Below are 12152 nucleotides of genomic sequence, written 5' to 3'. Positions count from 1 at the left end.
GCCACCTATTACTCTTTGGTTTTGGTGCTGCCTTGCTTACCTATTAATCACACTTTTCCTTGCTAGAGGGGTCTCATGAGATTTGGTGCTGCCACAGTATTTCATGCTGGATAATGTGCAAGAATATACCTTTCTAAAATTGATTTCAGCCAAAACCATGCTATTTCCACTGATATCTATAAATATTAAATATCAGTAAAATTAAAATGCTTTGAGATCATACACAAAAGACATTACTATGACAGGATATGAATCCTGATATCTGAAACTACAACCTTATGTTAAAATTATAAATGAAAAATAAACCTCTCACATCAGTGCTGTAGAATGCAAATACCTACTAGGCACTGACTACATAAAACCTTCCTAAAAAGAGACAAAGTTTGTTTCTCATATGGAGATACTGACTAACCTTATTTTTGAAACATAGGTGGGCAAGCCATGATGTGGTTTCTTTCAGAGTAATTACAAATAACCAATTAAATCATCCCTGAAACAAACACCACGAAATATCCTATATAGCTGGCATTGATAAGCACTTTTAAAACACAGAACCAGAAGCAGAAAATAGAGGTTGCATATGAAAACAGCATGAATTGTCTTGGATCAGTTTTTGATTGACAGGATACTGATTTCATGGGGTTTTTTTCCAGTTATGTATATGCATATATATAACTTTCTATATCTAAGAAGCAGCAAGAATGAAATATTAGGTGTCTAAGACAGAACTAATACAAAATCCACTAAAATATCACTGCTGGAGGAGCAGCATAAAGTTTGGATGTACACAGTTAATTGCCTTGTGCCAATCTCCTGAAGAAAAGCAAGCTGAAGGTTTGATCTCATGGCATGTTTATGCACACAAGAAATGGCTCTAAAAAACAAGGCCTAACATAGACAAAAAAAAAGAAAATACAATCAGGATGCCTAACAGTGTACTATACAGCTCCCTCATAGACTAAAAAAATCCACTGAATTAATCTCCAGTGAAAGAAAATGGATCTCCATTTGCTATCCGTACAAGAATAGGATCCTCTCAGATCAAATTTATAGTAAAGAGTTTCACTCTGATAGAAAAATATTTTTAGAATGGCAAAAGGTACACCAAGCATGCATTCCCATCTGAGGCAGGAATTTGGCACTTGTCTGAGATACCAATTTAAAATTAACCAGTGGTTAGTGACCAAAACTTGGTCTCATGGCTGAGGCCACTCTAACTAGGAAAGTGTTTTGTATACAAAGCTCATTTCTCAAAGTTAAGAGATGACTACTAGTTCCTGAAGGACATGATGAATGACAGAGCCCTTTTTATTGCTACTTCTTTTAAATCATCTGGCTGCATTCTCCCTGGACATGGGCCTAAAATGTCCTTAAATGCTTTCAAGAAATTCACCCACAGCTTCTTAACTATGGACTTCAGAGTCCATTTTTTAAATTGCAGACAGCTGTGGTGTAAAATTAGAGTAGCTAAAGAAAACAGGGGTTTTTTTCCAGATTGCTTGTCAACTCCAGGTATCCACTATATGTCTGCCTAAGCATGTAAATTCAGCATTTTTGAAAAAAACAATTCACTCTTATTAAGTAAAAAAAATATAGATATTTAACTTAAATATACATATCTGTCTGTGTAGATTTGGGCTTTTCATTCAATTTTTTTTTTTTAATTACTACAAACTTCATAGCTCATCCTGGAATTATTGCAAGCTAAGCAGATAATAAAGGTGTCACAAAAATTTCACAAGTAAAAAACCACATTCATAAAATAGTTTTAGCTTAGCACCTCAGACTACTCTTCTGCAGCCATTAAAAATGAAATGTCATTTGTAAAGGTTTTACTAATATGATAAAAAAAGTACCAGCAAATTCAATTTGGAAATAGAAGTCAAAGTCAACATTTATTGCACATTTCCTTTTAAGATGTTACTAAGAGGATTATCTAAACAATTATATTTGTGAATATATATTTCAAATATATTTGTGAATATTTCAATAATTTAAGTGCACATAAAATTAAAAAAAAATCCCAAAACAACAAAAAGCAGGCCAGCTTGGCTTAATTAGGCCACCACTGGAAAATAAAATGATAAAAGTATCTTCAGACAAAGGTTTTTTGCCTATCAGAGATTTCATGAAAATTCTTTGAGAAGTAAAGTCACCATTGTCTCCAAATATGATAAATATGAAAACATGATAAATATGAATTGAAGTAATGGCAAGCATGAGCATGTACCGCTGACCAAATATTTTTAGTAGGATAACTAGAGCAGTGACTTGACATTTCTTAATTTCACTTTAAAAGTAAAATCTCACTTAATACTTGGTGATTTGTTGTAGTTTACTACAAATATTCCAAACTCAGCAACGACAGTGACAATGACTTACTTCTCAGATTTCCCATTCCAGGAGTCAGGCTCATTCTGGGAGGCAGTGTGCTATGATACGGTGGAGTAGTGCTGAACAAGATGTCATTTGGCAAGGCCTGGTCTATCATTGAGCTTCGAGAGCTGGCATAGGAAGATCCCCTTCGATTGCTACATATGCTTTCATCAGAGAGGGTGCGGTAAAGTGTCCTCCGTGGGGAAAGGTTTCCATAAAATGAAAACTAAAGATAAAAATAGGAACACGTATTGCTGGTTGAAGTGATTCATACAGTCATATCCCCATCATCAGTTCTTGGGAGTGTTTTTCTGGACAGGCACTCTGGAATTCTTGAACCAATACAGAAGACCAGAGATTTCTTCCGCCTATGAGATCTACTGGGGCCTCAAAAGAGTTACTGAACTGAATATTCAGACTTCCTCTCAATATTTTGGAACATATCACTATGAATTAATCAGATACTGTGCAGTTTTAGCAATCACGAAATGTTAAATGAAAACTTCATAGCCTTATGACAGCAATGTTTTACAGAAATGTATATAAGGTTACCAACTCTGGCAAATATGTATGCAAGACTATACACAGAACTGTTTGATTTTAATTTGAAATGACCATGCTTTACTGTTAAACATTCTGAACTGATATCTGCTGCCACATAACTCATTGGATGATAAAAACAACTTGAGACTCTGCATCTCTCTGGATATCACATAACAGGCTTAGAAAAGAGTGTAACAGGGTTCAGTGAAAACTGCTTACGCATTTCAAAAAGTTACTTCGACCACGACCCAAATATCTACAGTAAAACAAGATGCTACTGTATTGTAAAGCTGGACCATTCCACTTTTTAAGTAATTTCTTAGCACTGCAAACACAGTTTTCAGTGCATCTACAAAGCACAGTTAATGCCTTCATTATTTTACTGGTTTGTCCTGCATACAACAATTACATGTTTCTTTGTAATTAATTGTGCATTCCACGTTCCCTATGCAAAACAAATGCTTAAGAGAAATAGCTTTTGCAAACACTGAATATAGTGTAGACTCTCACATATTCAGGAAATTCATTTCTGACTTCACTGTCAAAGGTAACTGGCTCACAAATCTCAAGGTTACTATCCTCCATGCAGGCACAGCCACAGACTGTACACTGCCAGCTCCTGTGGCTGGGGCTCCTTGTGGGTCAGGGCCCATGGTCTCACTTCCTTACTTAACTTTTGTTTGGGTGCCTTGGAGAGGAAGGGGATAGCAGTCATTTATCTCAGCCACACCTCTCCTCTCTTTGTTGATTCTTATTTAGGCAGCCAAAAATCCTGGCAGTTCTTGGAATCTTCACAAAGCCCCTCCAATTATTGTATCAATCATAAACCATAAAAACCTCTAGGACATGACCCACAAAAATTCAAGCATATATAATGCACACTTAACATACCTCATATTATAAAATATATATCATCTGAATTTTAAATTCAACTCTGCACTTAGAAGATTCCCATATGTTACTTTTGTTCAGACATGATGATTATGCTGTTGTATAAACACAGTGGGTTAAGAGAGCATTGACTTAATATGGAAGTGTGACAAGTATCTCAAGTAATTTAATTGCTTTGTTCTTTATTCCACATAAAGCATAGCATTCAGAACCATTTACTTTGGGGAGCAGCAAATTTTAAGATCACTATCCATGTATTGTGAACTATTAAGCATCACCAATTGTCTTCATACTATAAAGATAAGATCCAGGCTCTCCAGTAGCACTGACAATTATGCCTTTCTGAGCAGCTGCCACTGATACCTAAATGAAACTGACTTGGATTTCTAGCAGAATTGTTGGTACTATTACAGGGCAGAGGAAAGTGGGCTTCATGTGTTTTAATATCACACAAGATGTACAAATTTGGGCCTCCTTCCTTGAAAATGTCACTTTTAACCTTTCAAATTATAATGAAGTTGCTCAACCTACACTCACCTCTGGTCAAGCTAAGCAAAGACATACTTAAACAAATACTGGATTTTATAATCATCAAAATAACATTTCCCATCCTTGTGGGAAATGATATTTTGGGACTTATGGTCATCCCCATAGAATAAACTTAGCTTGTACAAAACAATATTGCACTCTGTATAGCAATTTTGGGCATACCAGAAACCCATTTCTAAGGTTACTGAAAGACTGAAACACATAGAGCCAAAGAAAGTAGCCAACCTTTCTTCTCCCTTCCTCCATAGAGAGGCTGTCTGGCAGCATCAACTTCAGAAAATCTTCTTTGGACAAGACTTGCTGGCTTTCAACAATAGCATTCCTGACAGAAGTTTGGAGTGGACTCGATGCAGACACAGCATCAATATCATCATACACTCTGTTGAGAAAATGGATGTTTTTAGCAAGAAATTGGATTTGAAGACTGCAATAATTTTCTGTCAAAGTGAAAATTGTTAGAATTATCTCCTGACACAGTACACTGTTTAGAAAATTTTTTTGATCACTTTACCCTTATGATGAAACTATTTGTGGGTACAAAATGAAATTCTTACACCACTGAGAAATGGAGTTTAGGAATACTAAAGAACAATTTAAAAATGCATAATCCTTATTTCTCCTATCTTGCCTCTCTTTTTTTACACACCACACTTCTCTATCAATACAAAAGTTATATTTATTTCAACATTTCCAAAGGTTCATAATTAAATACTTTAACTTTTACTTCCATAGCAAATTTAAAAATCAATATTTTATAGTACAATATTGCATCCAACTTCACAATCTGGCAAAATTACTGTGGTCATCACAGCAATGTTTGAAGTGCATTGGCAATCAATTGCCCAGTTTAAGTATATTTTATTATCAGCAATTTCATAAAGCTATTTAGATAAATTAAACAGGTGTCTTCTTTAATTATCAGCACATAAGAATCTAGTTACAGGCAACAAAAGACTGTCAAACTGAATTATTAACTTTCAGCTCCTTCCAGTGAGAAAGGAGAGACAGGAGTTTAACAGGCTTACTCGAGAATGTAATGGAAGGAACTAGAGACTGCGACTCACAGAGAACACACACTGGAAGCCATTGCTCTCTGCCAAGTGCAGCCTCATCAGTGACTGTCTTCAGCAGAGAGAAAATAAGCTTTGCTATGGTAAAGTGTAATTCTCAGTGAATTATAACCTACAGTGGCACAAAATTCAGCAATTGACCTGATATTCATCATCACTGCTAATTAGAGATGCTATTTTATTTCAACATAATTATCCTCAGAGAGATATTTCCTCTCTGTGATATAGAGAGTTTTCCTAGAAAGAAAGAGGTGAGGCAATACTGTATGCCATGGAAAAATCTGAAAATATTTTTTTTATATAGGAAGTGTTGTCATATTCAATTAATAGTTCTTTAACAGAACTATCTTTTGAAGATAATTTTCTAAATTGCCATTGTTTCATTCTAAATACCCAGATTCATTATGCAATTTTATTTTAAGGCTGCCATTCAAAATAAGGAGAAATTGTTTCAGTAGTTCATTGATTTCAAAATCAAAAAAACTGTGGGAAACACTGAGGATAGTCCACTATAATTTAAATACTACTATGATCAAACAATTTATGTAATTAAAACATTGTGGGTGAGGAACGAAATCACCTCTATGTTAACACTAAGGAACACATATAACCAGGACAGAAGGGTAGCAACCCCTTCTACTTTTGAAAATTAGGAATTTAAGAGCTTAACTTCAGATTCATATTTCATAGCATATATATTCTAGCATATATTTTAAAATATTACTCTTGCCATAAATACGCACACATATTCAAAATTAGGTATTAGATAAAAATAACCCATTCCCATTAAACAAAGAATAATCCAAATTAAACATTTGAAAATGTTACATTATATCCTGTACTGCCTGTCATTTTGTCAATTTATTGAGATAGACAGTGGCTGGCTATAATTTATTGAGAAACAGCAAGAGAAAGAAAGCAAGGACATTAAGATGATTTTGAAGCCAGCAGGAATTTTAAGCAGCAGATCCAAGCATTACTTTTTATGGATGCACCACTATGAAAGTATTATCTCTCTATATTTGAGATACTGCATGTTTTCCTTTGAGTTCAAGCCTTTTTCTTCCACCTAAGAACAACACATTTCTCATGGACTATTCCAGTGTTACAGAAAAAAAAACCCCTGAATATTTAAAGGAAAAACAGAATCTGTAATTTTTTTCTATCCTATTTTAAAATTGATTTTCACTACCCTTCTTCCCCCAACAAAGTAAAACAGACTGCTTACTCATGGCATTCTGAAACTTCAGATTCTTCAGGCGTAGGACTTCCTTCTGATTTTTTCCATCCAATGACATATTTACTCACTGCTCCTTGTCTGTGGTAGGATTTTGAAATCGACTCAGACATCTGTTGACTACTATTCTGCGACACTATATAAACTTTGGAGGTATCTAGGGAGCCACTCTTTTTAGAGCAGTGTGTTGATGGGCTTCCTGAATGATGTGACCCACTGGAAAAGTGAACAAAACATACAAAAGGAAAAATTAAATATGCTATGCAACAACAAATCAGAAACGCTTCGCCCGGTATGCGGCAATAATTACCACAGTTAAGTTTTTCTGAAGGTTAAAATCAATGAAGCAAGATTGGCACAATAATTTTCTACACACCAACTGTGTACACATTAAAGCTCTTTGAGAACAGAATTGTGATGAGTTTCTAGAACAAACAACGTATGGAATTCAGCTTGCTGAAATGCCAATGCAAACTGATGCAAATCAAAACTAAAAGCCTAAATTCAATATAAATATATATATATATATATATTCAATTTGTCTGTGCACTTTTAAGTAAATACGTACACACACATTTACATAAAGAACTACATAGGGAATTACTCAAATATCTCCCTAATCATAAAATCTATGTGCTTTTCCATTTCACAATAATTTTTCCAATTGATGCAAGATTAGCCTGTGCCTTTCAATCAGACAGACTAATATTAAATTACCAGCAAATTTAACAGAAGTAAATTTCAGCTCAACAAGACAGTCCTCTGCATAATTTTAGCAGCCTCTTTTATTATGAATAATAGCACCAGTAGGCACTAAGACATACTTTAAGTGAAGACTCTAAAACCTATTTCAAATAAACTAAAGCAAACACTTCCTTGAAGAATAAATTTCTCAAAATAACCATACAAGACAAATTCACTCATGTCAAGCATATAAGGAAATCAGTATACAAGGTATTATTTGGTCATTTTCTTGTACTGATTGACACTGAAAACAGGAAAATCAGAGGGAAAGAAGAACAAACCATTTTCTTCTATCCTTTACAGAGTAAAAACCTTAACACATAGACCAAAGTTTCAATTTCAAAGTAACCATAAAATGGGAACTGGAAGATAAAGGCAACCAGCTATAAAAGTGTACTTTCAACAAGATTTACAACAGATGTACCATGCACACGTTACATTGGTAACCAAAAAAAAAAAAGCTGAAAATCAACCATAAATGATGTTCAACAAGCAAAACTATAAAGCATACATCAGAATAATGTAAATTACGGGGGATGGTATGCAATGCAGTTTCTCTATATGTAAAATTGTCCATCGTCAATTTTTCTGATTTCTCTCAGCAAACCAAAAGTATATGAAATAAGTTCTAGGTGCAAATGTCTCTTTTACTTCTGGATGTTTTCCAATTTTAAAAACCTAAGCAATTTGCAAGGGTCATGTATAAGGCCTCCATAAGATCTGGGAGGAGGTGTGGCTATGCTTTCCAGGCAGACTCATCAAAAATTACTTGAAAACGGCTCATACAGGCATTTGAATACAACAAAAACATAAAAATCTTTTCAGTTCAGTTTCAAAGAAGGGTAAACAGAGTAAAGCCAACATAAAAGTTACCTGTATATTAACCTATGATCCATACCTCCTAGTTTGTAAGAAACACATACCTGGAATGAGAGGAGATTTCACTCAGGTCTCCCATGCTGCCCTCAGCCGCGTGACTGGTGGAAACAGCAGAGGCATAGCTATGAACAGCATAGATCTTAGCTGGATCATCGTCTGGCCCCGGAGCCTCCGAAGCCTCTGTCCACTGCTCCGTGTGGCAGTGCACTCCTGACCTGTTGCCAGCCAGGTGCAGAGGGGCTAGCAGAGGAGTTGGCATGCAGGGAGCTGTATCGATCCCGCTGTCTGTAGAAGCCCCCTTTATATACGTTAATCCAAGCAGCTCGGGATCCATCAGGTCTCCAGAACCAAAGTGCTTCTCATCACTGTTGCTGGATGTATTGCTGGATAAGGTGTTGCTGCTGGAGTGGCTTGAACAGCTTTTGTCCCCAATCTTAACAACAAGAAAACAAACCAAAAGACATCCCCCTCAAATTAAATAGTAAGAGATCTATTTTCATATAAATTACTGCATTTGTGCCATTCAAAGACCATTTTATTATTTTTTACAGTATGCTATCATATAACTGCAAAGTATGAAAAGAGCCAATTATACCACCAGTTCCTGTGAAATGAATTGCACAGCTGGCTGGACACATTAAAGGTTGATGTCACTGCAAATAAAAAGGCTCTAGTTCCATCTTCTATCACAAATCTTAAAATCAGAATTGAATTTTCTGATTATAGGACCTGCTTAACAGCCATAAAATTGCATTTCTGAACAGTGAAAATAAGCATTTGTTAAAGCTAGAAGCCTTTGTAATTATTTGTTTAAACAAGCTCTACTGCAAATCTGAAAAACACCAAGGACTGAATTATTGTTGGCTTTTTCTCAGTGTGGCTGAAATATGCAGCTCATTGGATCAAATCCAATTGGAAGTGTGGCTAGTTAAATTGAAGCCAATTGTGATGTATGTGTACCAGATGAAAGTAACTTAAGTCATAAGGCCCTAAACTAAGCATGGCTATTGAAGTGGAATAATTACGTCAGACTTTGTGCCAGTAAAGTCCAGTGGCTTTGTTGTTTGCTTTTAAAATAAATTTTATAGAGAGTTGGATTCACTTATGTCTGTGACAGTAGCCAGAATAAAGGTAGATGGCCTTCTACTAGGGCAAATGGACTTCTGTTGGGTAGGATATAAATGGGAAGGGTGACTAACTTTTTAATGAGATCCCTCTCCTAGCAGATGCTAGGGGATGCTGTTGCTCACACATAAAATGTAAGTTTACAAACAGCATACAGCCTCTTACTCCATATAGCAGATTTTCCAGGTAACAAACATTATGTACTTTCCATCACTAGGCTTTTGAGGATTTTGCCATTACTGAAGACAAGCTACTAAACAAGGTAGACTAGAAAATCTGTTCAGCATTCCCAACACACAAGTTACATTTTTATAGTGCTTATTGATAATTACACTCCATGGATATTTCACATAAGATGAAAAGCAGTATGGTAAATATAATTTTATTTTCTTTTAAAGGGTAATTAAATACTCCACAGATTAAACAAGCCAGTATAAATGAAGCTGTAAACTCACAGCTGAGTGGAGACTATACTAGTTTTATCTCCTCAATGCCCCAGACCTAAGCCCTCTTGGAATTCTGAGTTTGTAAACACAGATTAAGTATATTTGATTCAACCCACATCTGGATGAGCATAATATTTGTCTCCCAAAACACACAGTGGTTTTCATAAATTACTAAAATTTCTGTAAGTCCAGAGTAGTTTTTTGTTGTTGCTATTTTGGGGTTTGTTTGTTTTTAGAGTTCTGAATAACATCCAAGGAAAAGACTTACATGTGACAGCTTGTTTGGTGACTCCTTGCCACTGCCTTCTTTCTGTAAAGCTCGGTCTTTGTAGGAGCTCAGGACTTTGGTTGATGGTGCATGCCACTTGGCTTCTGCCAAAAATAATGGAGAAAGGCACACGACTCAGCATCAGGTTTCAAACCTGCACACTCTGCAATCAGACACAGTTATCTGCACAGAATATCGTTACAGTCTCTGCTTTCACTGTCACATCACATGCTGTCAGTGAGTCAAACCTCCACATGGGGAGGTGGCTGCATTTCAACAGGCACTGCATTGCAAAGAACATGCATTTCAAAGATAAAGTGGGTTTTATTACCAGAATGTCTAGTTCCTTCCAAAGTTTCCTCTCGTTCTCTGCCTCCTTCACACTCCAGTGAGCCTGAACCTTGGTGATGTTCATGGAGTAAAGGGGACTGGCATCTGTTAATGTAAGCAGAAAATTAAGCTGTTAATGCTTTTATCCTGTAAGATTAGTTACATGATGAACTACACCACTTTGTACTCTTAAAAGCAAGTATTTTGTGACTTTTTAAAAAATCATTATTCCCAAACATTTCCAAAGTCTGCATAGAAATATTTACATGCAAGTTTTTAAACAGCACACTGTTATATCTGAAGTGTGAACATGCCAAAAAGACACTGAACTTTAAGAAGAAATGTATTCTTGGAGCTATATACCCAAAGGCTTTTGCAGTGAAGAACCATGGTAATATATGCTTAACCTCTTTGTGATCTAAGCCCCACAGAAAGTAATCGTAGCTTTGCAGGGTTTCACACTGAGAATGTGTAAGTTAGTACCAGATCCACTGCTTTTTATTATACTGCAAAAGCTTAAACAATTCACAAAGCAACAAACTAAAACCTAGATTGTTATTAGAAATAACTGTGCTGGAAAAAAAAATGACACAAGATGCATTTTGATGAGTTGATTGTCAAAAAAAAAAAAAAAGAGCTACAGTTCTATTTAGCTGCCAGAGATTTCACTGAGTTATATGAAATTCCTTGAAGAGTCTACAAGATACTGCATATATATCTGCTACATGGAATATCTTATCCACAATCAATCATGCCAAAGCATTAATAAGCTTCAAGGAGTCAAGCTGATTCTCTCAATATTAACCTTTTTTTTTTTTTTTTTTTTTTTTTTTTTTTTTTTTTTTTAAAGTAGCTTCTGAAAGCCACTTGGCAAGTCTACTCTACTGTAGATACTGCCATAGCTCAACATTTTGTAACAGGAGTGTTTTCAGTAACTATATACACAACAAAGTCATAATTTTAAAGTAGTTTAGAACAGATGTCTCACATAATATTCTCGTAACATGAGTTATATTGGGGTGGTGTTTTATATACAGAAATTTCAGTACCAAGGGATTAACAGGGATGCAAAAGGACAATCTATGCACAGCCTTTTAGGAAGAAGAGACCTCTGAAATTCCTACTATTTGAGGACATATGCTAGGGAATGGGTGTCACTGAAACAAACATAGCAGGAAACAAAACCTTTGAAGACCATAAAGATTTTTTTTTAGTCAAACACCCTCTTCCTGAAGCAGAAGGAGGAAGTATTATTATTTTATTCTAGTTCTGAGCTACTAGCTGATTTCTGGCCTTTTACTGGGAAAATAAAACTAAGAACCATTTCTTATTTACCTGAATATAAAAATATGATCCTGAAGAGTTAAATTAGGATGACTTTAAAATTACAGTTGCATGCACGTTACATCAAAGATCAGTAAACCTGTAAATCTTAAAAGATACTAACAGTGTTTGAAAAAAAAAACCAACAAAAACTCTAGAAGACCCATACAAATTTTGTTTAAGAAAGAAGATGCATGGGAGCTCTTCCAAGATTTAAATAAAAAATTTTAAAATCACCAATACCCGTCATATCCCACTTGCTGTCTCCAGTGGCTGCTCCCGCTGGGGCCTGGGTCACTGGATGAGGACTGGTTGCTTGGAGAACTTCTGTAATGTTGATTTTAGAGTCATTAACAGTGCACTGAGGTATT

The 12152-nt window shown here is 35.5% G+C and overlaps 1 protein-coding gene across 4 annotated transcripts in view; it reads right to left on the bottom strand.

Moving 5' to 3' along the window:
- SIPA1L2 (signal induced proliferation associated 1 like 2) overlaps positions 1-12152 on the bottom strand; it is a 129139-nt gene that overhangs the window by 19227 nt on the left and 97760 nt on the right. For all 4 annotated transcript variants that reach the window (XM_053973596.1, XM_053973597.1, XM_053973598.1 and 1 more), the window contains exons 12-18: positions 12025-12108; positions 10460-10563; positions 10129-10232; positions 8334-8722; positions 6658-6882; positions 4585-4738; positions 2383-2602 (exon numbers count right to left, since the gene is read on the bottom strand). In XM_053973596.1, coding sequence (XP_053829571.1) covers positions 2383-2602; positions 4585-4738; positions 6658-6882; positions 8334-8722; positions 10129-10232; positions 10460-10563; positions 12025-12108 — 1280 coding nt within the window. The remainder of the gene's footprint in view (positions 1-2382; positions 2603-4584; positions 4739-6657; positions 6883-8333; positions 8723-10128; positions 10233-10459; positions 10564-12024; positions 12109-12152) is intronic.

Source organism: Vidua macroura, chromosome 3 (genome assembly GCF_024509145.1).
Source record: "Vidua macroura isolate BioBank_ID:100142 chromosome 3, ASM2450914v1, whole genome shotgun sequence".
NCBI lineage: Eukaryota > Metazoa > Chordata > Aves > Passeriformes > Viduidae > Vidua > Vidua macroura.
Note: the sequence above shows the minus strand (reverse complement) of the source record. Positions and strands in the feature narration are given on the sequence as shown.